Source organism: Mesoplodon densirostris, chromosome 5, assembly GCF_025265405.1.
Source record: "Mesoplodon densirostris isolate mMesDen1 chromosome 5, mMesDen1 primary haplotype, whole genome shotgun sequence".
Classification (NCBI taxonomy): domain Eukaryota; kingdom Metazoa; phylum Chordata; class Mammalia; order Artiodactyla; family Ziphiidae; genus Mesoplodon; species Mesoplodon densirostris.
The window spans coordinates 46,089,023-46,116,831 of record NC_082665.1 but is presented as its reverse complement, the minus strand read 5'-3'; the positions used below and the strand labels follow the sequence as shown (position 1 = coordinate 46,116,831).

The 27,809-nt window shown below is 36.5% G+C and overlaps 1 protein-coding gene across 2 annotated transcripts in view; it reads right to left on the bottom strand.

Annotated features, from left to right (window-relative positions):
• The window catches only part of EPHA6 (EPH receptor A6), an 856,224-nt gene that overhangs the window by 102,799 nt on the left and 725,616 nt on the right, over nucleotides 1–27,809 (bottom strand). For both annotated transcript variants that reach the window (XM_060098637.1, XM_060098638.1), the window contains one exon: nucleotides 7,837–8,046. In XM_060098637.1, coding sequence (XP_059954620.1) covers nucleotides 7,837–8,046 — 210 coding nt within the window. The remainder of the gene's footprint in view (nucleotides 1–7,836; nucleotides 8,047–27,809) is intronic.

The following is a 27,809-nucleotide window of genomic DNA, read 5'->3' as shown; positions in this document are numbered from 1 at the left end:
TGTATGGTATTCGTCTCTTGAACAGTTATTGAATATTCTTGCTTTGCACTCCGAACATGTTCTCTCTGGTTCAGTATAAAGCTTTGTTGCCCTTTCATCTGCATTGTTGTGGATTTGCTTTCTGGCACTTGGGCTCAAAGCATGGACACACTAATTCCTGAGCATATAGTTTTTATACATTAGATCATTAGAATATCCTTTACAAAAAGTTTATATTGACAAGGATTAATAAAAACTGTCAGATTTTCTGCTCATGAATTAGTCCATCAAACAAACACTTGCTGGTTCAAGGGCACTTTTTTCCCTTTGAATTTGGGAAACCTAATATTAGCACATCGATTTCTTCCTCTTCAGCTAATTATAATAGTCTGTATATTTGACTGATTTTGACTGACTACTATCATAATACCTGTCAGGTGAGAACTGTTTTTGGGAAGAGTCATTTTCTTGTTTTCCCCAAATGGCATAGATCCTTTCTTAGTGATGAATTCAGTTTATTAAGCCAGGATTTTATTGTTTTTCATTCTTCCAAGGTTCATTTGTTCCCCACATTTTTATTGAAAAAGAAGTTATTTAAATCTTCACATTATAGCTTTCTGGTAACATAGCTATTTTTCTCACTTTTTTTCTTTATATTCAGGCTGCTGAATTACATTTGCCTAGAGGAAACTCTCATTTCCTTTTCTCGAATTTTTCATCAAATTCTGTGCAGAAACCTGTCCTTATTTCTATTTATGTTAATGATATGTAGCTTCATGGGGGCTAGTAGGTTTCACGGTCCTCTACCCAAGAGTGCCTTTGTGCCCGAAGCTGTCATATCACTTCCATTTTTTGCTTGGTTAAATCTTAAGGGACAATTGAAGTACAAGTCATTTTTCTGGTTGGCCCTGGTTCACCTCCATAGACTTAGTGTAAGATGCACTTTACCACATGGTGTATCTCAGCACAGTGTCACCTATATCATCAATGACTTGATGGACAGAGAATCTTGGGGTAGGATCTCAAAGGATAAAGTTTTATTTTTCAAAATCCAGAAATATCAGAAACATTTCTCAGTACAAGTCCTTTTATTTAGCTCATTGGATACCATATGATTTTAAATGAAAGCATTTAAAAATATTTTACTGCATAACTTTTTACAGTAACTCTTTTAGTTAAGAGACAGAAGTGAGTGAAAATTCTGAGTAGGTTTTACTAGCAGGTTAAGCATGTTCTCCAGGCAAATCTCAACTATTCATGTTAAATTAAAGTACTTAGAGGCAGAATAGTGAATGATCTAAAATACTTTTTATCTCACTTTCATTAAAAATATTTACTCTTAAAGCTGGACATGTCTCAAGATTTAAAAATTTACATCAAAAAATCAAGCCAGGGGGCCTCCCTGGTGGCGCAGTGGTTGAGAGTCCGCCTGCCGATGCAGGGGATACGGGTTCGTGCCCCGGTCTGGGAGGATCCCATATGCCGCGGAGCGGCTGGGCCCGTGAGCCATGGCCGCTGGGCCTGCGCATCCGGAGCCTGTGCTCCGCAGCGGGGGAGGCCACAGCAGTGACAGGCCCGCATACCACAAAAAAAAAAAAAAAAAAAAAAAAAAAAAAAAAAAATCAAGCCAGGGACTTCCCCGGTGGTCCAGTGGTAAAGAATCTGCCTTACAATGCAGGGGACACAGTTTCAACCCCTGGTCAGGGAACTAAGATCCCACATGCCGTGGGGTAACTAAGCCCACACACCACAACTACTGAGCTCACGTGCCTCAACTAGAACCCGCATGCCACAAACTACAGAGCCCACGGGCTCTGGAGCCCTCGTGCCATAACTAGAGAAGAGAAAACCCACATACTACAACTAGAGAGAAGCCCACACACTGCAATGAGAGATCCTGCATGCCTCAACACGTACCACAACTAAGACCTGATGCAGCCAAAAAAAAAAAAAAAAAAAAGTCACGCCAACTTAGAAACACTTGAATTAGGGGTAAAGGAGGAAGGTTGCTCAGACCTCCCCCTTAGAATACAAGGTAAATATATGCCCCTCATGCTGCTCCATTATTCGCTTTAATTATCTCCATGTTGGGTATAGAGCATGTCTTCTTAGATTGACTCTTCTCACATCTCATGTAGAAGAGGGGAGGTTAAGAGTTGGAGCTTAGAAAGGTCTTATGAATGCAAAGTAAATAGAATTAAGATGTTAACAGAACTGTGATTATACAGATTATGTGTTGTCAATAATGAGACTGTACTTCAACTAGGAAAGTACTTGTATGGAAATATCACTATCAAAGAAAAAAGCAAACTTTGTCTTCATAACACAAGTGAACACAATTGAAAATTAGTATCAAGGAATTTTAGAATTTTTACAGATATTGTGATCAAATGATTCTTCCATTTTGTTTTGATCTTAAAATATAAGAAATGGAGCTACTCATTATAGTTAAAAAAAAACTCTGAACAGTAACTGCCATTGTACCATATCTTAAATAAAACTTATCTCTTAAAACAGACAAGTGTGAGCCATAATATATCTTTTAATGTTCTTTTTAGGTAAATAGGACCTCATTTCCATACTTGAGAGCAAAGAAGCTTAATATTTTCAATGTAAGTTTAAGACGTGTTGCTTAGCAATATTCAAATGAGAGAGTCCCTCCTCCAGAACTGGATATAAAACAATTGTCCATGTGAATGTGTGTTAGATTCAGTAAAGGAAGAGATTTCTTAGCACTTAAATTATAACCAGATATGAGACCATGTAATCAAATGAGAACAATCTAAACTCAGTAAATTCTGTGCAGATTAAGTTAGCTACATATCACTAATTGTATATGTATCATTAGGTATGGTTCATAATCATTCACCAGCCTCTCCTCATGAAGTGCCTGGTAGCCTCTTTATAGAATTGGCATGTAAAAACAAGGCCTCTCAGTCCTTATCTAGATCCTATTTTTGTGCATTTTTTCCCCTTCTATCTTTAGCCCACTTTTCCTGGCTTTCATGCCATCACCAGTTCTTAATGTCCCTTTGCAAAGGCTTGATGTATTTTAGTACAGAGCTTACCAGGAAAATCTGCTACTCCTGTAGTTGCCTTTCAAGCTGCATTGCCCACTCTTGGTGTCTGAACATCTGTTGGTTTTATTATGCATTACTCGTTCAGTTAGTCTTGGTCCTCTCTTTGTGCAGCCCTTTATCTCTTCTCAAGAATCCCTTTATTTTTGGTAATTGGCCCTCCAAAGGATAGGGCCTTAAATATGGTAGCTCCATAATAAACTGTATTGAATACATGTTGAATAAATAGTCTTAGACTTGATGCAGGACATGCAAAACACTCTTAAGCTGTAGGAAGAAATACTAGATTTTCTGCTTATTATCAGTTGTAAATCCCATCCTTTATTTACTTTAGTGTATTTTATAGTGTAGACAATACATTCTCATACATTACATGGATAGGTCTTCTAACTAGGGGGCTAAAGTCTCAGTAACTGTTGGCAGAGTAATTTCTCTTGTCTCATCTCTTTCTGGTCTGGTCAGTCTGGCTCCAATGGCCATTCTGCTGTGGTAGGCTCCACCTACCACAGGCTGACCAGTTCAGCACGATAGCCAGTACTGGGGTCACAATGGTCACTCCATCTTTTCAGCCTGTCTTTTAACCAGTTCTTACTGCTCTTTGCTGTGATATGTGCTTTTTATATTGGCAAAGTCATCATAATGGAAAATGTTTATTTATTTTGCCCCTGTATTGATTCAGAAGGGGTAGTTTCAATGACTACTTTCTTGAAGTATACAAAAAAAACACATCTTTATCTATGATGTCTTCATGTTTTTAAAACCCTTCACAAGCCTCCCTTCCTCCAAATTCTTTGTGATACAGATAAAAACATTTATTAAAAAAATGAGGAAATAGCAATTATACAGCAAGAGAAAGAGTCAAAATCTTTTAAGGTAAAAGATATGTTCCAGGGGCTTCCCTGGTGGCACAGTGGTTGGGAGTCCTCCTGCCGATGCAGGGGACATGGGTTCGTGCCCCGGTCCGGGAAGATCCCACATGCCGCAGAGCGGCTGGGCCCGTGGGCCATGGCCGCTGGGCCTGCGCATCCCAAGCCTGTGTTCCGCGGTGGGAGAGGCCGCAGCGGTGAGAGGCCCGCGTACCGCAAAAAAAAAAAAAAAAAAAGATATGTTCCAGGAAAGTTGTATACAGATAAAACTTTCAAAAATGAAGTCCTACTTTAAAAAATGTATCAAGAGGGCCTCCCTGGTGGCGCAGTGGTTAAGAGTCCGCCTGCCGATGCAGGGGATACGGGTTCGTGCCCCAGTCTGGGAGGATCCCATATGCCGTGGAGCGGCTGGGCCCGTGAGCCATGGCCGCTGGGCCTGCGCATCCGGAGCCTGTGCTCCGCAACGGGAGAGGCCACAACAGTGAGAGGCCCGCATACCGCAAAAAAAAAAAAAAAAAAAAAAAAAAAAAAAGTATCAAGAGAGCTTGCTAATTTATTTTCATTTTAATATTTTTATAAAGCAAAGAATCAATTTCATATAAATGACCATTCTTCTTCTTTATTTTACAGGGTTTGCTTGAACTCAGGTATATCTTCACTAGGCAGTAGTTTTCTGTCTCATTCCTTTTAACAGGAAATACAAAAAGTACAGTTATATAAAGTCCTAAAATTTTTACACAAAATTTGAACAGAATGACACCGCTCAGTCTGGCATTATCTTGATGACTTTGAGACAGAGTACCTGTGACCTTTTGTTATAATTCTGCTTTGTAATTTAGCCAAGTTATCTTTAATAGGGATTCTCTGTCTTGATTAATAAAACATCACCATTCAACTAGTTCAATCTAGAAATACTAGTGTCATCTTTCAGTCCTTCTTCTTCCTTATAATTCATATCTAGTTAGTTGTTTTTTTTTTTTTTTTTTTTTTTTTTTTTGCGGTACGCGGACCTCTCACCGTTGTGGCCTCTCCCGTTGCGGAGCACAGGCTCCGGACGCGAAGGCTCAGTGGCCATGGCTCACAGGCCTAGCCGCTCCGCGGCATGTGGGATCTTCCCGGACCGGGGCACGAACCCGTGTCCCCTGCATCGGCAGGCGGACTCTCAACCACTGCGCCACCAGGGAAGCCCATCTAGTTAGTTATTGTGTCTTGTAAATTATACATTCATAACAATTTTCAATTTTCCTCCCTCTTTATTCCAACCACTATTGCCCTAATTAAAGCCATATGACCTTTTTGGTCTATAGCAATTATGCCCTAACTGGTCTTCCTGTTATCAGTCCTCCTGTCCTTCAAGCTTTCCTTCACACTGTTTCAATAATATTTTCTAAAACATGTATGTATTTTATTATTCCTCTATTTAAATCAATCAATGTCTGTCTTTTAATTACTACAGAAAAAGCTTCAAATTTCCTGACACGCCACCCAACTACCACCACAATTATTCCTAAGAAACCTGGCCCCTCCACTGCTTCTCGCCCCCATTCCAAACTGTCCACATTTGTGTAAACATTCCTATTCACTTCCCCAAATTTCTGTGTCTTTTTCTCTTTCTGTTTCCTCTATCTGGATCTTCCCCCCCAACTGTCTGCCTAATGAAATCTTTTAATATTTGTTCAACTTATCTTCTTTGTGATGCTTTCTCCAGACCTCTGCTTTTTGGTACTTCCACATTTCTTTTACAGACTTTTGCCACATGATTTAATGCACTGAATAGCAAGGAAGCATGAGTCTGTCTACCCTGTCAAAAGGGAAGCTCTTCAAAGGCAAGAGGTCTGCTATTTTGAGATTTGAATGTCCATGTTCATTATAAAGTCAATTAATCAGTATATGAGATTTTGTACCCCATGATCCTCTGAGCAGTTAGGTATGTCTGAGACTTTTTTTAAAAAAGTACTTGGTTACATTATTTATCATGTACTTGGCACCTCAAATTCAGAGACTTACTTCTTAATCAAGACATAATCTTGATGAATTGGGAGATTGGGATTGACATATATACACTAATATGTATAAAATGGATAACTAATAAGAACCTGCTGTATAAAAAAATAGAGTTCTAAAGTTCAAAACTAAAAGACATAATCTATAACTTTCAAGAAGCACTTTTCAGAGTGTTAGTATATGGTGACCTAATTTGATGTTTAATTCTGTAGTCAGATTTAAACTAAGACAGCACTGTTCTAGGCCTCTTAGTCCTTACAATCATATAAGAGAGAAGAATATGTCTGGAATCTGGATGTCAAATCTGACAACAAAATCTATACATGCTTCAGGATTTGAGTTACCCTGTCGATTTTATTAGTATCTTAAATTTAGTTATGAACTTCTCATTTTTAAAAAGCAGTTAAAATATTATTTAATATGAAATTTCAAGTGTATCTATATAGACATATAGCCAAAGAATCTAGTAACTACTCCTAAATATATTGTTCATTATTTCCTATCTTATTTTATCCTTTTAGTAGATCATACTTGTTGCAATTGTAATGAACATTTTATTTTATAGTATTTTTATAATAATTCTAAATACTGTTCTCCAAGGTTGTAAATAATATGCATAGTAGAAAAATCTTACATGCATTGTTCCATAACTTGAAAAGTTGCTTTAAGTTATACATTTATAAAAATAAAAGAGAAGAAAATAAAAGCCTTGAAAAGAAAAAGAAAATAATTATGACATTTTCCAGTTAGAAAATGGATTTGAAAATGCTGCTTTTTCTAAAATGAACAATTTATTTTCAGACTTGATAGAATTTTATTTTTATGAAGCTTTTTGATCAAATTAGAAGATCAGTAGATACTTCTACCTTATATATCAGACTCAGATTAATTTATTCTCCTTAGAACCATTTCATTGTTGGAGAAATTAGTGAAAATATCATCAATACATTAATGTAGAGGATTTTTACAAAGCAAACATAGTAAGGGTATAACATGTTTTATTCATAATACTAAACTTGTATCCATTCTAGAGCAGTTAAATACAGTGAGGTTTCAAAAAACATCTCATAGAAAATGAAATAAAAGATAACTAAATAAAAGATTTGCCTCTTTTAAAATAATGTGTAATGTCAGAATAAGAGAATAAAAACATCTTGAATAGTTTTACTGACTCATTTTTCATTGAAGCTGAAATGAGTCAATGGTGAGGGTTCTGTTTTAAAAATAACAGACTAGTATAATTTTACAAATTATTAGCTTTTTGACAGCTTGAGACTTAACTCCTTGAAACAATAACCAAAGAGATCAGTGGAATGATTTGGTTCATGAGTTAAGTTGAGATCGTATTATTGACAGATGATAGTTTGGGTCTCAAGTTTTAGCCTTCTACTCCTGCTCACATTTCCCCCAAGTCCCATTCAAAAGAAGGTTGAGAGTGTATTTATGTATCTCCAGAGAAACCTACATTGTTCATTTTTAAGTATGATCAGACGTTCCATAACATTTGCTATGAGAAAAAAATTTTCATTTCCTAACCACTGGTTCTTCACCATCACTGACTTAATTGATTGCACCATTGGCCCGTACAGAACTCCATTTAAAGGAGATAACTACTGAAGCATCAAAAATACTCAGGCAAAGGCAGATTTTTTGTGAGGGCAGTAATGATGTGGATCTCAAGCGTGATGTTAAAGTCCCCACAGAGTGGAAGAAAGGAAACGGTTAAGTGTCAATTCTTTTTTAAAACAGGCACTCAGATAAAACAAATACTTCTCAATTAGATAAAGATGTTAAATAGGGAAAACGACAAATGAGAGCAGAAAATTAGAAAACAAAGCCAGAATTACTCTAATAACATTAAAAATAATAAAAGTAAACAAACTATATTGGAAAAGGATGTATAAACTTACAGTTGTTGTATAAGCAGCTTCTGGATCATCTTCTAGCACTCGGGAGAGACCAAAATCAGAAACTTTGCATACTAAGTTGCTGTTGACCAATATATTCCTAGCTGCTAGATCTCGGTGAACATAACCCATATCAGAAAGGTACTTCATTCCTGATGCAATGCCTCGGAGCATACCAACTAACTGGATGACTGTGAAGTGGCCATCATGTTTCTGAAAGAGAATCACAGTTATTTACATTGATTTATTTTACTGTAGTGCGTGTGAATGCATGCATGCATGCATGTGTGCCTGTTGTGTAGGTGTGTGTGGTGTATTAAATGAAATTCCTGAATTTATTTTACTGGATCCAATGAATGTAAGTATCAAGTTTGCTGATCATTGACTGTGTTCATAACAAAAGGTAAAAAGTTGTTGGAGATTTAAAGGAAAGGAAAATCTAGCTTGAAGTGATGAAGGAGGGAAAAGAAAGGAGAGAAGAGAATCAACCAAATTAAATTCCAGAAAAAATGATTTCAAAAACTTTAAGTAACAAAAGGGAACTAAAATCGAGTAAGACAGTAGCAAAGACTTCCAAGAAAAGAGAATTCACTTTCCGTAGTAGTGAGCTCCCAAGGCAGTAAAACCTAGGATGTGATGAAAGCTGTGTGATTGTTGGAAATATGGTGAAAAATGATCAACGAAAAAGAAAAATTGATTGCATAAATGAGTTTAGGAAAGTTGCAGGTGAATGGAAAAAAACCCACATGCAAACAGAAAATAACTAGATTTTCCCAATCTTTCCTTATAAAGTTGACTCTGAAACAACCTGGGTTTGAACTGTGAAGGTCCACTTATACCTGGAGTTTTTTCAATAAATACACAGTTGGCCTTCCTCATCTGTGGGTTCCACCAGCCAGCAGATAGTGTACAGTACTATGTTTACAGTCCTGGGTTGGTTGTATCCAAGGATGCAGAATCCACGGATACACAGGGCTGGCTATGGAACTTGAGCATCTGCGTGTTTTTGTATCTGAGGCAGGTCTTGGAACCAATCCCCGACGGATACCCAGGGAAAACAATATAGAGCAAATATAAAGAAAGGTGTTGGCAATTGACTGAAAACAGGACTATTTTATTATAGTTCCCAGTGGGAAAATTAAAAGAAATATGAATAACAAGCCAAGCACAGCACTGGTATGTAGTAATCAATCCCTTGACTATTTATGCCTCTCACCTTGATTTAAAAAAATATTTTTAACTGAAGTATAATTGATTTACAATATTGTGTTAGTTTCAGGTGTACAGCATAGTGATTTAGTATTTTTTGCAAATTATACTCCAGTATAGGTTATTACAAGATGATGGGTATACAGTATATCTTTGTTGCTTATCTATTTTATAAACAGTAATCTGTATATATTAATCCCATACCCTTAATTTGTCCCTCGCCCCTACACTCTCCCCATTGGTAACCACAAATTTGTTTTCTAAATAAAAATAATATATTTTTTTAAAAAGTAAAAAAAATCCAGTTGTCATTCATACAAGATGTGTGCACCAATAAGACCAGATACAAATAGTACAATAGTACAAATGTAGAGAAAATGAATATAAAAATAATTTAAGTTTGAAAAATAATGCATATTGTTCTATTTAGTTATTTGGAGATTGTTGTCATTAATGGGGTTATTGAGAAACATAAGATTATCAAGTTGGTTTCACACATCAGGTAACATTTATTTATGAATGATATTAAAAATGAATATCTATTAAGAGACTAGAGGACTACATTACCTAATACAGTGTGATAGAGGCATACATAAGAGTATCTCAAAATCTGCAAAGTTAAAGCAGTTTTCATGGATATATGATTTAAAACTATAGAGTAGCTTAAACACAGTGATGATTTGACCATATCACAGTGACATGGTCTCCTATACAATGATGATTCATCAGTCAGTTAAATAAATAAACTTATATTACAAACAGAATAAACATCTTCTTACTTTATCAACATACGTCCCTGATAGCTCTCTGATAATATCTCCCAACTCAAGTGCAGAGTAAGGAAAAGAACACTCTCTTAAAAGAAACATTCTACAGCAAGAGTATCCATTTAAGCAGGCTCTTCTGTATAATTAATGTATAAAAGATAACCTAGCAAAGAAAATCTTTGGTGTTATTAGCTCTTTATGTTTCCCATCCATCTTCTTAGTGCACAATTAGATAAAATCTGCCTCTTCTGTCGTGTACCCTACCTACCTCTTCTCTATTAGGAATCTCAAAGCCTTTGAAAGCACAAATTCTTTTGGACTAGAAAGGATTACACTAATTTTAAAGAGATGGTTCTTTTACATATTAGTAAGTGAAGTTGTCTGGTATCAACAGTTCTTGTCAAGGCAGAATTTCTGTATAGTAGGAAATGTTAATGGACGATCTGAACACTAAAGAGTGCTTCTGTTTCCTTATCTGTACAATGAGAATAGTAAATCTAACTCAGAATTATAGTGAGAATCACATATAAAACACATAGCACAGCCCATCATTTATTTTAATAATAGTCATTATTTAATAAAAACTTATAATCATATGTAGTTTTTGTCATTTTAATATTAATCAGAAAATTCTCCACTCACTTTCCTGAAAAATCAGTTGGCAACAGACACTCCTACATTATATAGAGAAATAGTTACTTAACACCAGGTTGAAATTTAACTTCCTATCTTGTTCTGAGGGTGGCACAAAGCACCAAGTTATTTCTTTAAAAAAAAGACTATTTTTTGGAACACTTTTAGGTTCAAAGCAAAATTAAGAGGAAGGTACAGAGATTTCCCATATACCTTCTGCTCCCCCACACATGCATAGCCTCCCCACACGATTATCAACATCCTTCACTGGAATGTACATTTGTTACAACTGGTGAATCTGCAATGACAAATCATAATCGCCTGAAGTCCATGGTTTGAACATTAGGATTCATTCTTGGTGTTGTACATTTTATGGGTTTGGACAAATGTATAATAACATGTACTCACCGTTACATTATCACATACTGTTTATGTATAGTATCATATATCAACAACATAGTATTTTCACTGCTCTAAAAAGTCTCTGTGTTCCACCTGTTTATCACCCCTGTCACTCCCCTCCCCTGGCAACCACTTATTTTTTCATGGTCTCATCGTTTTGTCTTTTCCAGAATGTCATATGGTTGGAAGCAGTATGCAGCCTTTTCAGATTGGCTTCTTTCACTTAGTTATATGCATTTAAGATTCCTCCATGTCCTTTCATGGCTTGAGAGCTCATTATTTTTAGTGGTGAATAATATTCCATTGTCTTTATGTACAGTTTATTTACCCATATACTTACTGAAGGACATCTTGGTTGCTTCTAAGTTTTGGCAATTATAAATAAAGCTGCTGTAAACATCTCTGTTTATAGACTGTTTATAGCAGTTTATACAGCTGAAGGCTTTTATGTGGACCTAAGTTTTTGACTCCTTTGGCTAAATACCAAGGAGGGCAATAGCTGGATCGTATGGAAAGAGTATGTTTAGTTTTTGTAAGAAACTGCCTAAACTGTCTTCCAGTGTGGCTGTACCATTTTGTATTCCCACCAGCAATGAAGGAGAATTCCTGTTGCTCCACATCCTCACCAACATTTGGTGTTGTCAGTGTTACTGATTTTGGCCATTCTGATAAGAGCAAAGTGGTATCTCATTTTAATTTTCATTTCCCTGATGACATATGATGTGGAGAATCTTCATGTCCTTATTTGCTAACTGTATATCTTCTATTGTGAGGTTTCTGTTAAGGTGTTTGGCCTTTTCTTTTTCTTTCTATTGTCTTTTATTTCCTTTCCGCTTGCTTTTAAAAAAACTGAAGTATGGTTGATTTAAAATATTATATTAGTTTCAGGTATACAATGTAGTAATTCAGTATTTTTATAGATTACACATACAAAGTTGTTATAAATATTGACTATGATTCCTGTGCTGTACATTATACCCTTGTAACATTTATTTTATACCTAGTAGTTTGACCCATTTTTTAATTGTGTTGTTGATTTAATAGTTTTTGTATATTTTGGATAACAGTCCTTTATCATATGTGTCTTTTGAAAATAGTTTCCCCAGTATGTGGCTTCTCATTCTCTTGACATTGTCTTTTACAGAATAGAAGTTTGAAGTTTTAATGAAGCCCAGCTTATCAATTATTCCTTTCTTGCATTGTGTCTTTGGTGTTGTATCTAAAAAGTCATTGCCATATCCAATGTTGTCTAGGTTTTCTCCTATGTTATCTGCTAGGAGTTTAATGATTTTGTGATTCACATTTAGATTTGTGATTTATTTTGAGTTAATTTTTGTGAAGGGTGTAAGGTTCTGTGTCTAGATTTTTTTTTTTTTTTTTTTTGCATGTGGATGTCCAGCTGTTCCAGTGCCATTTGTTGAAAAGACTATTTTTTCTCCATGGTATTACTTTTGCTCCTATGTCAAAGACCAGTTGACTATGTTCATCGTAGCCTCTCTATTCTGTTCTATTAATCCATCTGTCTATTCCTTCACCTGTATCACACTGTCTTGATTACTATAATAAGTCTTGAAGTTGAGTTGTGTCATCCCCAACTTTGATCTTCTTCAGTAATGTGTTAGCCATTCTGGATCTTCTGTCTCTAAACTTTAGAATCAGTTGGTTAATATCATAAAATAACTTACTGGGATTTGATTGGGATTTTATTGAAATTGTAGATCAACTTGGGAAGAACTACATCTTAATAATATTGAGTCTTCCTATTCACAAACATGGCATATTTCTCCATTTATTTAGTTCTTCTTTGATTTCATAACAGTTTTGTAGTTTTCCTCATTTAGATCTTAGACATACTTTGTTAGATTTACACCTAGGTATTTCATTTGTGGGGTGCTAATGTAAATGGTATTGTTTTTAATCTCAAATTCCACTTGCTCGTTACTGGTATGTAAGAAAGCAAATGACTTTTGTATATTAACCTTGTATCCTACAACCTTGTTATAATTGCTTATTAGTCTAGGCTTTTTGGTCAGTCCTTTCAGATTTTCTACATAGATGACATGTCATCTGCAAATAAAGACTATATTCCACCCCCCACCAACTTCTTGTCTTACTGCATTAGGTAGTACTTCCAGTACGATACTGAAAAGAAGTAATGAGAGTGTACATCCTTGCTTGTTCCTGATCTTAGTGGGACAGCTTTAAGTTTTTCACCATTAGTATGATGTTAGCTGCAGGTTTTTTGTTACATAGGCTTTATCAAGTTTAGGACATTCTTCTCTATTCCTACTTTACTGAGAGTTTTTATCATGAGTTGGCATTGGATTGTGTCAAATGCTTTTTCTTCACCTATTGCTCTGATCATATGATTTTTCTTTTTTAGCCACTTGATATGATGGGTAACAATTGATTTTGGAAAGTTAAACCAGTCTTGCATACTGAGGTAAATCCCACTTGGTTGTGAGGTATAATTCCTTTTTACAGTGTTGGCTCTGATTTGTTAAAATTTTGCTCCAAGTTTTTTCTTAATGGTTTTATTGAGATATAATTCACATACCATATAATTTATGCTTTTGAAGTATACAATGTAATCATTTTTAGTGTATTCACAGAGTTGTGTAACCATCACCATAATCAATTTTTAGAACTTTTTCATCATTCCCCCCCAAAACCCTACATTAACTAGCAGTTACTCCCCATCTCCCCCAACTCCCTCCAACATTCATAGGCAACTACTAATCAACTTTCTATCAACTACTAATTAACTTTCTATCTCTATCTCTTGCCTATTTTAGGTACTTCATATAAATGGAATTACACAATATGTGGTCTTTTTGACTATGTTCTTTCACTTAGTATAATGTTTCAAGGTTCATGTTGTAGCATGTATCAGTATTTTAGTATTTTTAATGAAGAAAAATATTTTATTAATTTTGTTTATCTATTCATCAGTGACAGACATTAGAGTTACTTCCACTTTTTGGTTATCATGCAAGGTATATATATATATATATATATATATATATATATATATATATATATTTCTTTTTTGTTACACTGTTTTGTGTGTGTGTGTGTGTGAGAGAACTTTTAAGTTCTACTCTCTTAGCAAATTTCAATCATACAATACAGTGTTAGCAGCTACAGTCACCATGTTATACACTATATCCTCAGAACTTATTCACCATATAACTGATAATTTGTACCCTTTTTACAAACCTTTGCCTATTTTCCCAACTCCCCCCCCCCAACCCCGCCTACTGGCAACCAGTTTTCTACTCTCTGTTTCTATGAGTTCAACTTTTTTTTTGATTCCACATGTAAATGATACCATGCAGTATTTATCTTTCTCTGACTTATTACTCAGCATAATGTGCCCCAGGCTCATCCACATTGTGCTAAATGGCAGGGCTTTCTTATTGTTTTTAAGGCTGAATAATATTTCATTACATATATTCCAAATTTCCTTAATCCATTCACCCATCAACAGACACTTAGGTTGTTTTCATACCTTGGCTGTTGTGAATAATGCTGCAGTGAACATGGGAGTAGATATCTCTTCAAGATAATAGTTTAGTTTCCTTATATCCAGAAGTGAGATTGCTGGATTATATGATAGCTCTATTTATAATTTCTTGAGGAATCTCCATACTGTTTTTCATAATGGTAGTACCAATTTACATTCCCACCAACATTGTACAAGGGTTCCCTTTTCTCCACAGCCTTGCCAGCATTTTTACTTTTGTCTTTTAGATAACAGACATCCTTACAGGTGTGAGGTGATATTTCATTGTGGTTTTGATGTGCATTTCCCTTATGATTAGTGATGCTGAGCATCTTTTCACCTAGCTGTTGGCCATTTGTATGTCTTCTTTGGAAAAATGTCTATTTAGGTCCTCTGTCCATTTAAAAATTGGATCATTTGTTTTTTTATTGAGTTGTATAAATTCCTTGTACATTTTGGATATTAACCCCTTATTGGATATACGGTTTGCAAATGTCTTCTCCCATTTCATGAGAGAAACCCATATATGCATGGGTTTATTTCTGGGCTCTCTCTTCTGTTCCATTGGTCTATGTGTTTGTTTTTATGTCAATACCATACTGTTTGATTACTATAGCTCTGTAAATAGTTTAAAATCAGGAGTGTGATGCTTCCAGGTTTCTTCTTCTTTCTGAGGATTGTATTGGCTATTTGGGGTCTGTTTACAGTTTTCAGTGTAAGATCTTTCACCTCCTTGGGTAAATTTATTTCTAAGTATTTTCTTCTCTTTTGATAAAACTGTAAATGAATTTTCTTCATTTCTCTTTCTGATAGTCATTGTTAGTGTATAGAGATGAAACTGATTTCTGTATATTGAGTTTGTATCCTGCAACTTTACTGAATTCATTTATTAGTTCTAAAAGTTTTTATTTGGTGGAGTCTTTAGGGTTTGGTATATATAATATCATGTTATCTGCAAATACAGACAGTTTTCTTTTTTCCTTCCAATTTGGATGCCTTTTACTTTTTTTTTTTTCTTGCTTAATTGCTCTGGCTAGGACTCCAATACTCTGTTGAATAAAAGTGGCAAGAGTGGGCATCCTTGTCTTGTTCCTGATCTTAGAGGCAAAGCTTTCAGCTTTTCACTCTTGAGTATGATGTTAGCTGTGGGTTTGTCATATATGACCTTTATTATGTTGAGGTTCATTCCCTTTATTCTCATTTTGTTTAGCTTTTTTTTTTTTTTTTTTTTTGTGGTACGTGGGCCTCTCCCGTTGCAGAGCACAGGCTCTGGATGCGCAGGCTCAGTGGCCATGGCTCATGGGCCCAGCCACTCCGCGGCATGTGGGATCTTCTCAGAGCAGGGCATGAACCTGTGTCCCCTGCATCGGCAGGAGGAGTCTCAACCACTGCACCACCAGGGAAGCCCCTGTTTAGCTTTTTTAAAATAATAAATGATACAGAATTTTGTCAAATGCTTTTTCTGCATTTATTGAGATGATCATATGATTTTTATCCTTCATTTTGTTAATGTGGTGTATCACATTGATTGAATTGTGGATGTTGATCATCCTTGCATCCCAGGCGTAAATCCCACTTGATCATGTGTATGATCCTTTTGATATACTGTTGAGTTCAGTTTTCTAACTTTTTGTTGAGGATTTTTGCATCTATGTTCATCAGGGATATTGGCCTGTAGTTTTTTTGTTTGTTTTTTGTTTTACCTCCTGTAGTGTCCTTGGATGGCTTTGTTATCAGGGTAATGCTGGCCTTATAGAATGGGTTTGGGAGTGCTCCCTCTTTTTCTATTTTATGCAAGTTATTTTAAAATTATTTTAACTATCCTTATCACAAACATTTGAAGAGATGTGAATAAATTGCTTTCATATCAGCAACATAGCAATCATGGTTCTAATAATTACACATGGCACCATGAAAAAATGAGATTTTGGTGCTTGAAAAGAATATAAACTACTTTCTCCATTTTCTATGATGGGTCTATACAATGTAGTACATTTATTTCTAATTCACATGTCCAAGACCTTTTCAGGGGTCCATAAGGTCAAAACTATTTTTTATAAGAGAACTAAGACATGCATCTGCCTTTTTTTTCACTTTGTTGATATTTTCACTAGTGGTACAAAACTCTGGTGGGTAAAAGTTCAGGAGTCTTAACACAAATCAAGGTAATAGTACCAAATTAACCTATATTAGTATTCTCATATTCTTATCTGCTACATGAACAATAAGAACAAAAATAGTTTTATATAAGAATGTACGTGGTGAAGCAGTAAAACTCATTGATTTTGTTAAATGTTGATCCTTGATTACACATTCTCAGGATGAACATCTGTGGGGCATAGGAGAAAACAGGATTGGGCAGCAACAGAAGTTAAAGAATAGTAGTGCATTCACAACAGAGGCCTTGGAATATCCCATGGAATGTTATGGATCTGGACTAACTCTTCAGAGTTGGTCTAAATTGAGGAAAAGGGTCTGAGCCCTTATATTCCCACATCAATTAATTATTGGATGCAGGCTACCCCTGTAAAGGTGTCATGGCTTTGGGTGAGATGGCTTTCTCTAGCCAAAACCATTTTCCAGAAAGGGGCTCAGCTAAGAACTATCAGCTTCCAAATTTCCGGAAACCATAGAAATATGGGTGTTGACCCTGAGAGTTCTCCCCAGTAAAGTTCCTTCATGCAAATATTCTTTTAAGAATCTTCTTCACAGGGAACCCAATCTGTGACAATTTATCTATCTATCTATCTATCTATCTATCTATCTATCTGCTGTTTATAAAATGTGTGCTTGATTAAAGAGAATCTCCCAAAATAGTTGTATATTCTTTTGGGAACTCATAAACCTCAATTGTTGCCACAGTCTTATAGGGAAAAAATATCTAACATTCCTTAAACACTAAACACCAAATGCAGTTATAAGCTCATTAGAGGTATTATCTCATTTAATCCTTGAAACAACTCTGATATAAGGGTAGTTACTGTCTCCACCTTATAGATGGTCAAACTTAAGGAGAAACAGATGTAATAACCTAGTAGATAGTGAAGTCAGGACTTGAATCCAGGTAGTCTAATTCCAGATCTTGTATTACTAATTGGAGTTACCTGGAAAATTGTTGTTCCTAAGTGTGCCATAATGACCCAGTCTGGGCTAGTTTAGGCAGCATAATTTAGCTTAATAAAGCAAGGTATGAAAGAGCTCTTAGACCATTAAACCAAAATAAACAAAGAACAATCTAGATAAACCAACAAATGAAGATCTATTTATCCATGACTGGCTGAAAGGAATAACCCCGCTTATTCATACATGAGGTATGGCAAAAATCTGTTTCTCTACAAGTGATGCAACTCTCTCCAAACAAATTCTATATTCCTTTTTCTAGCCCTTGTCAACATAAGCCTCCTCAAGTGTAGTTTAGGATATATTGGTTTTCTTGAATATGGTGGATGGTTAATAAATAGTGACTGAATTAAATAACCTTTGATACTATCTTATAGTGCACTGGTTGCTATTACTACATTATTCTTATTGCCTTGTATAAAAAAGAATTTTTTTTAAGGTAGGACACTGGTTTTCTTCCTTTTATGTAGCCATTCTATCATAGCATCCACTATACTGCCATGCCTTGTGTCAGCACTCAATAAATATTAATTCAAGTTGAACTGAATTGTTTATGAGGGGAGGAGAAAAATGTGAGAGTGCTGAGATTTAATATCTTTGGGCTGCCTTCTAGAGATTAATCAAAAAGAAACTATGAATTTTTTAATGACATATGTTTTTTTCCCAGGAAGGCAGATTCAAATAAAAGAGAGCGAATGTGGCATATTTACACACTGCATCTCAGAGCTTAGTAGCTAGAATTCAGTTTGTATTAATTCTTCTTTTTCTTTCCTTTCTCAGACCGACTGTTAAGAAACATGGAGTTTAACATCTAAGTGACAGAGAGGGTGAGCCTGATTGGAAGGTGGTTTCTGAAAGCTGCACATAATAATATCTGCTACTTCTGACAGAGCTCCACACAACCTCCTCTCAGGCCGTGGAGCACAACATCTCCCAGATTTGAGCAGTCACTGGCATGTCACATTGTCTCCACAGTAATGAAAGCTCTGGATGATGGTTTTCAAAACCCTACCTTGTGGGTTGTGCCCCACGGACACTTTAAGCCTCTCAGTGTCCATTCATCCTAGGGTGAGCTCAAGTACTTAGTCTGTGCTTAGTGCAAATGTGCTATGTTGTCCTGAAGTCATCACATTATTGTCTAACAACGTTTTTTATTTTTAAGGATTTATTATTTATTTATTTATTTATTTTTGGCTGCATCAGGTCTTAGTTGCAGCTTCCGGTCTCTTCGTTGCAGCACACGGGCTTCTCTCTAGTTGTGGCATGTGGGTTTTTTCTTCTCTAGTTGTGGCATGCAGGCTCCAGGGTGCATGGCCTCTGTAGCTGTGGTGCGTGGGCTCCACAGCGTGTGGGCTCTGTGGTTTGTGGCACACAGGCTATCTAGTTGAGGCACATAAGCTCAGTAGTTGTGGTGCATGGGCTCAGTTGCCCCATGGCATGTGGGATCCTAGTTCTCTGACCAGGGATCAAACCTGCGTCCCCTGCATTAGAAGGAGGATTCTTTACCACTGGACCACCAGGGAATCCTACAACATTTTTTTTTTTTTTTTAAAAACAAATATATTCAATGTTTTGAAAATACAAATATCACTCTGTCAATCATTTGCTTAAAATCCTTCAAAGACCTTCAAAGACAGAATATAGTATTCAATACAAAGACATGACCTTTGCTGAAAGAATGAACTTGGGGTTTCAGCAAGACCTCCAGAAGATATGATGCTTATCATGAAAAACTTAGGTGGCAAAAGACTAGAAGGGCATTCCTGGAAGAGGGAACCATAAAAGCAAAGCATATTAGAGAAGAAATAACATGTTGTAGGGGTGAATTAAACACCAAAAAATTGAATCAGGATAGGATGTGAGACTAGAGATAAAAGGGTGGAATGGTGGTTGCCAGGGGCTGGGGGGGCGGGAGTATACAGGGAGTTACTCATCAATGGGCATAAAGTTTTAGTTAAGCAAGATGAATAAGCTCTAGAGAGCAGCTGTACAACACTGTACCTATAGTGAACAATACTATATTGTACACTTAAAAATTTGTCAAGAGAGTAGATCTCACGTCAAGTATAATTACCAGAATAAAGTAAAATGGAAAAAAATTTGGATTCACAAGTTCATGTAAAAAATGCAAACTTATCTAGGGGAATTAAAATAGTATCTGTGAATCACATATTAGTATGAATTAGTCTAACTTTATATCCAGCTGAGATCTGTGGCAATGAGAGAATGGCAGCTTAGATTAGGGTGGGGTGAAGGTCCAGGTTACAGGCGATTCTATGTAGTGGAAAAAGGCCTACCCTGTGGATGAGAGGAGAAGCCTGGGGAAGGTGTCTTACCACATGGAATTAAAAACAATAAAAGTTGAATATCTGAGGACCTGGGAAGTGGATATGAAGAAAGGGGTGGATTCCACAGAAAAATGGCATTAAAATTTTTTTTGCCCAAGAAGAGGCATGTAGAGGGGGAGGAAAACACACTCTTTCTTTTTTTGAAGGAAACTACAGGCCCCCTTCCATATTGAAAGTTACATCCTTTAGCTGTAGTCTGTGTTAAAGAGGCTTTTATGGCTCTGCCTAGGGACTTAAGCAGAAGCTCTAAAAGAAATATTTATGGGAAAATGCATTCTGAGTTATCAACCATTGATTTATAAGTGACTTTGCAGAAAACAGTCCTTGGAGGATTACTTCTACAACTTAAGCTTAAAGTTAAAATTCAGTTTTTATATGTTTCTAAATCAGAGAGTTGACCATGCCATGACTTTTTAAAATGTTCCTGAATTAGAAAAAGAAACAGCTAAGGCTATATATAGATTTGAAAAGACCAGATCATTTGATCATTCTGGTTTTAAAATAACCACTGAACAAATAAGAGTCAGTATCTCCTTTTTACTCAAGTCTTGGTTCTTGTGGCCTCCCCAATTGAAAATCTTACTATAATTTCCCATAGAATATTTATTAAATCCTTCAAGGCTTTATTCTTTTGTAGAATCATGGATTTGGACTTAAGCTAGGCACAGAGTTATATTTTTATTTATAGAAGGGAGAGGTCACCAGGAGGGGAATCAGAAATTTCAATCAGTAGGACACTAAAAATGTCATTTCTAATACACCTAAAAAATCTAGGAAGAAAAGTGAATATGGATTTGTGAAACATGGAAATTGGATTTCGAATTATATTTTAAGACCTTAAAGTGAATATGAATATATAATATAGCTTTAACTTACAAAGCTTTCTACTGAATTTGATTTTTTTTTTTTGCTTAGGTTTATATAAAGATAAACTACAATAGCTATTGTGTGCTGCACTTAAATAAAGTCAAGAAAATTTAAACTTTTTTTGTTTGGCATCTGGGGCAGGGCGTCACAGAGTGCCAAGATCCTGATGAAGCATCATTAGAGTGCATCGGAATTACTGGGAAGGTTTTCGCAAAATATATCTGCCTGGGTATGCATGTGTATTTTGTAAAATCTAGGTAGGATGGCAACTGATTTCCAGCCATAGTTGAGAACCACAAGTTTTGAGTCTAAATCTAAAATCTAAATCTAAATCTAGTTTTGTAAATCTAAAATCTCCTGTATGGTCCAAATGAGGGGTTAGGAATGACTACAGAGGAGTTCAGGAAAATGCATGGAACTTCTCTATATATCACTATAGTTATAAATTACATACCAATTAAAAAATTTCAATGTAAAACCTTATATGAAAACCTAGAATGAATAGGAATATTAGAAAATACAATTTCATGGTACCAGGTGCTACAAATGCACAACACACATTTACAGTACTAAAATGTTTAAAGGCTATTGTAAATTGATGCTCTAACTCCTAATTTAAGCATAAAACGTTCAGCCATTCATATGCTTTGTTCCAAGTACACTATGCTTTCATATATTTGGATGTTTATTGTCACATTATTTTTAGAATAGTCTTTGGCATTAAGCTGGCACAGGCGTGATAGTAATAACATTCATCAACATGAAGTTTCCCATATTTTCTTCTGAAAAACATGTAATTAAAGGGATGTAATTCAACTGTGACTTTTATGGTTTAAAAACAGATATTGGTGGATAAATGTAATTCACTTTCTTTCCACTGTTGAATATAAAATGCACGTGATGTGGATTAATTGTGCTCTTATACCCCAGCACAAACATAACTCCACAAAACACAATCTACAAGAAAAGTGTGCTAATAAAACACAGCTCTCATTATTGATATATAACTAGCATAAGGTAAAATGCCATCTTTACTAGATTTATAATTTGAGTACATAAATATTTAAAAGATCCCTTTAATTTTTTAAATTAATATTTGCTTTACATTTGTTCAAGGAAAATCTTCAAATGACACACATTGCTTTTGAAATGCTGATATGCACTTATATGTATTATTTAAATACTCATATTTGTGAGTATATCCAGACTTTTTTTTTTTTTTTTTTTTTTTTTGTGGTATGCGGGCCTCTCACTGTTGTGGCCTCTCCCGTTGCAGAGCACAGGCTCCGGACGCGCAGGCTCAGCGGCCATGGCTCACGGGCCCAGCCGCTCCGCGGCATATGGGATCCTCCCAGACCGGGGCACGAACCCGTATCCCCTGCATCGGCAGGCGGACTCTCAACCACTTGCGCCACCAGGGAGGCCCCAGACTTTTTTTTATGGTGAAAATTAAAAATATTTTTAGCCACTAGAAAAAACAGACCAAGAAGTAACAGAAAAACAATTTTAAAACTCTTAGTGACATCTTCTGAAATATATTATAATAATAATAGATAACATTATGGAGACCTTAATATGTGCCAGACATTATCTAGGAGTTTTAGGTCTATTAGCTATTCACTACAGTAAAGTCACAATGACTATAGGAAGTAGTTATTGCCTATTCTTGACCTTGTTTTGTGGATGCCAGGCAGCCTTGAATATTCTCTTTTGCTTAAATGCTTTATCCAAACCCCCAGCAAATCCCATTGGCTCTATGTTCAAAATACATCACAGAATCTACCATTTTCCATCAGCTCAACCGCAACTATCCTAATCTAAGCCACCATCATCTCCTTACCTGGATTATTGCAAAAGCCTCCTGATTTCCCTGCATCCATCTGTACCTCACTACAGTCTCTTCTCAATACAACAACCAGAGCAATCCTTTTAAAACATAATCAGATTATGTTGTGCCTCTCCTCCAAACCCTACAATGGCTTTCTGTCTTACCCAAAGAAAATTCAAAGTCATTTTAGTGGCCTACAAGATCCTATCTCAGTGGTTTTCCAACCTGGATGCATATTGGGCTCAAATGAGGGAACTTTTAATAAATATTGATGCATGTGTCCCGCCCCAAGAAATTCTGCTTTAATTCTGTTTTAATTCATCTGGGGGTGCAGTCTGGAACCTGGGATTGTTAAAAGCTCTCTAAATTGAATGATTATAATGTGAAGCCAAGGTTGAGAGCCATTTCCCTCTAAGGTTTGATCCCCTTTCTGCCTCCACCCACTCTCTGACTTCAGCTCCTACTGTCCTTCCCCTTGCATACTCCATTCTAGCCATAATGATAGGGTTACTGCTGTATTTTATCATCCCTACTGCAGAGTAAAAGGGTCATTATTAATAATTATGAAGAGATAATAGGCATGGCTTAGCACTGACCTAGGAAAAACAAGCATATAGTCATTGAGCATAAAGACTTACTTTGCTGTTCTACAGGTATAAAATGCTCCCACCTCAGGGCACTGGTACTTTCTGTTTTTACTCTCTGGATTATTTTCCCCCTGGTACCCACTTGGTTTGTTCCCTCACCTTATTGCCATCTTTACTCACATGCCACTTTTCAGTGAGACCTTCCCTGTCCACTCAACTTAATATCGAAACCCAATCTCACGTCCACTTCTACTTCTCCTGTTTTATTCTTCTCTACTATCTGATGTACCATATATTTTGTTGAATTCTTTATCTCTCTTCCCACTGATTTTCAATTTCTATTTTGATTGCTTCTATATTCCAAGCTCCAGAATAGTGCCTGGCCTACTATAGTTTGTCAACACATATTTGTGCAAAAAAATAAATGAATGATGAATAATTTATCAGCTGTTTAACACTGGGCCAGTCAACTAATTTGCTTTGCATCAGCTTTCTCATTGGTAAAGAGGGGATAATAGTAACACCTACCTCATAATGTGGTTGTAAGCACTAGGTGCTTACCTAGTGCTTACCATGCTTAAGGCATGGGATTGGAATAATGCCTGACTCAGAGAGAGCACACATAAATGTTAGCTACATTACTTAATTAAAGATACTCATCTTTGTTTTTACTTTAGCTACTGACTCCTAGACCACACCTGGAAATTGTCATCCCTGAAATTACCTCACTTCAGAAATCCTAAATGTCAGTCTACTGACTCTCTGAAGAAAAATAAAGCGGGGCTTCCCTGGTGGTGCAGTGGTTGAGTCTGCCTGCCAATGCAGGGGACACGGGTTCGTGCCCCGGTCCGGGAAGATCCCACATGCCGTGGAGCGGCTGGGCCCGTGAGTCATGGTCACTGAGCCTGCGTGTCCGGAGCCTGTGCTTCGCGACGGGAGAGGCCACAGCAGTGAGAGGCCCGCGTACCGCAAAAAATAAAAAATAAAAAAATAAAATAAAGCAAACAAGCTCTGATGTGTAGCATTTGCCAATTTCTGTGGTGTAAATACTCCCATCATGGCCAATTTCAAGCGACTACCTATTTAACAACCAGCTCCCCAGGTTCCTGACTATTTAATCATCACCTCTTACAAGCTGGTATGATCTGGCTCTAACAAACCACTGCCAATATCCTACTTTCTGGCCACGTTCTTTTCCTTAGCTCCCCACCTTCATACACAGCTATACTTGCTCTTCTACCTAATAAAGACTTCCAGCCCATAACAGCCTAACAGCCTCTTTATTTCTAGCCTAACGGCCTCTTTATTGCCTCCTTTGTCTAACCTGGCTTCACTGCTTGCTTACTTGAACTACCATCCCAATTCCCCTGCAGTATTCTTGTTCTATTGTACCTGTTCTACAAACAATAGCCTCTTTTATCTCCAGTCTTATATTGCGGAGGGGAGGGGAGCGGTCAATTGTTCCTGCAGGAAATCACAGAAGTATGCACACCACTGCCAAAACACTCATGTTCTCCAGCATCACCTGGAAGTCAGCAGAACTAGTTAATCATTTTGTTTTCTCTAGGACCAAAGATGGGGACTGGCAGGAGTGGAGGAAGAGGGCCTGTAACGAATACAAATCATTGGGCCAGCAGTTCAGAAGATCCTCTTCTTGGCCACTTACATTGCATATCATTAAAAGCCTTGGTAAAGATTTTTAGCTGGTTACCCTTGCAGGGGTCCTGAAAAATCTGTGTTCTTGGAGTAGAACCTGATCCTGATGGTCCTGTGTTTTTTTTTTTTGTTTGTTTTTCTCATCAGCAATTTATCTTTTTAACTTCAGCAATTACTCTAAGCATTCACCTTCAATGAAGATTTGTCCTCAAACTCCCACATAAACTTTCCTCCTACTTCGCATAGAAATACAATAGCATGAGGTATCATTTTCTTAAATTTAATGCAGGTTCCTCATAAATCCCTCTAGATCCATAACACACAGCTCCTTCAAGTCTTGGAAAATGTGGAGGTTTCTGCTACTCAAAGTTAATCCTTCACCAGGGTCCTTGATTTTGTACCTTCCCATCTCCTGAGATATTTTGCCTTACCCGTTTAACAGTATTTTCTTTATTTCCTAGCCCTCAGTGTATAAATTGTCTAAATTGTTTTCTATCTTAAAAAATACCCTTGATTTTTCTTTCGGTCTACTAGCATCTGATTTATCTCTTGCCTTGCCATCTCACCCACTTTTCCCCTAAAAATTGATCTCCACCTGTCAATTCTATTTATATTTCAGTCTCATTTTGCCCTCTACAGTCTGGCTTCTGCCTGGGACCAATCCATTAAAACTGCTCTTGTTGAGATCTTGGAGGGCCTCTTAAGTGCTAAATGTCATAGATGTCTAGCCTCTGCCTTAGTCATAGATATCATATAGATGTCATAGTCTCTGTCTTCCAGAATTTCTCTGCTGCACTTAATACAATTGCTTGTTTGCTCCTGCCTGAAATGCTCTATTCTCTTAGGTTTGGGATACCATGGCCTCCTCTCCCCCTTGCTTGTATTTCACCTCTCATGGATGGAGATGCCGTCGATGCCGCTTCCTCAGGTTGGTATGCCACAGAGTTCCAACCTTGTTCAACTCCTTTCCTTTGTCTAACATTTCTTCCTGGAAAATATCATGGTTTGGGTTTAATAACCACTTTTATTCTACCGACTCCCAAATCTTTAACTTTAGTCAAGATTTTCCTGTTCAGTTTCAGATATAACTTTCTAATTTTGTCTGGACACTTTCACCGCACGTTCCATAGGCATCTCAAAGGTAACAAGACCCAAATTAAACTCATCATCTTCTCCCAATTACCGGCCCATCCTTTTCCTCCCCTATATCTTTATTTCAGTTGGTAGCACTACCTTCCACATATTCCTCTTGCTCTCAAACATCCTTCCCTGAGTGTGTTTTTGGCTATGGTTTCCTTACTCAATCTGATTCTGTTGGCAGTTTCCTTATACAATCTGATTGTTTGCTTTTTGTTTTTACTAATTTCTCCAACTTTTTTCTTTTTATTATTTCTGGATGACACTTTCTCGCTTGCTTATGTGATTGTGCTTTATAAGTAATGTATGTATATCTTTTTCTCTTATGTCAAAGGTTTTGAGATGGGAGCAGGATGCTGCAGCATGAACACAATATACCCTCTTGAACTGAAACCAGTGGTGTTATAACTTTGTATAACTGAGTTTTGTGATATAATAAACAAATCCACATTCAACAAATGTTATAAAATAAAGGAAGAAATTGTTTGTGCTTGACACATGATATCTTGAATTTTTAAAGTAATTTATAACTATTTTTATTTGGATTGCTAGTTAATATTGCTGTAAAAATGGAGGTCCAAAGATTTAGGGATAAGCAGTTGCCAGCTAAGTGCCGCTACAAAAACTGTTTATGAAATCCATATGTATAGATGGAGAGAGACTGTACAGGGATAATGGTCAAGACTGCATTCATTCACACTAGTGTATTTCCTTGGAAAAGTTAGGAAAACCTGCACATCAGTGAGGTCATACCTTCTGGGCAGTTAGGCTGATGCTCTGCTTGCTAAGTCAGGTTGCATTTTATTTTAAAATTTAAAACACATACATACTTATGTACCAACCCACTCCCCTTTTCCACACGTACGTGCACATATACACACACATACACACAAACATACTTACTTAACCACACCACACTCTCCCTGCTAATACATATCTGGAGGAATGTCCGCAAGGATCCAAACAGTAGATTTATGAATTTGGTGCAATATCACAGCCAGCCAGCCACTGCTGCTGGCACTAGACTGTAATCTTGTACTTCGTTTTCTACCACTCTGTCATATAAAACAGTGAATTGAAGTGATTTTCAAGCAGTGTCGGAGACCGAGGGAAATCCTTTCCAGCTCCAGTAAGCACAGAACGCTATTAATGAGCCATGGATGGCTCCCCTACTGTGCCGTGCACTTAGCCACTTCCTCCTCTCTGTGCTAACAGAAGCTGCGATTATCAAATTCTAAAGCAGTAGTTTGAAAAATGACTTCGCTTTTCAGAATTTGTGGGATATATATATATTTATATATTTTATTTCTGCTTGCCTTGGGGAGTTGAATTATCTGTTATTGACCTAAAGTTTATAAAGCACTTTGAGCTTCTGGGATATAAGAGATATGATTACAAAGAAAGTAAGAATCCTATAGAAGAGTAAAAAGGGAGTATTGGCCCTATGTTTTTTTATCCCACTCATATGACTTTTATTTTAATAGAAGTTCTATGTGAGGAGGGGACCCAAGACCCCATGGGGAGATGATAGTGGACTTATAAGAAGTCATAAGTAATTTAATAAAAAGATAGAATTCAAAGTATATGAGAACATGGCCTTTGGATTCAGAGACTTGAGTTTCAATCCTCGCTCCACCCTTTACAATGTGTCAGGCATTATTCTATATGCTTTACAATAATCAACTCAATCCTTATAACAATTGTATGAGGTGGACACAGTTAATACTCCCACTTTATAGATGAGTAAACAGAGGCACAGAGGAGTTAGTCACTTGCTCAAGTCACAAGGTCACACAGCCAGTAAGTGGCAGAGCCAAGATGAACTGAGATAATATATGTTAAGTTTCTCGTAGTATTAGTAGTGGTAGCCACCATTATTTGAACATTTATTCTTTCCCAGATTGTATTGTATCTAAC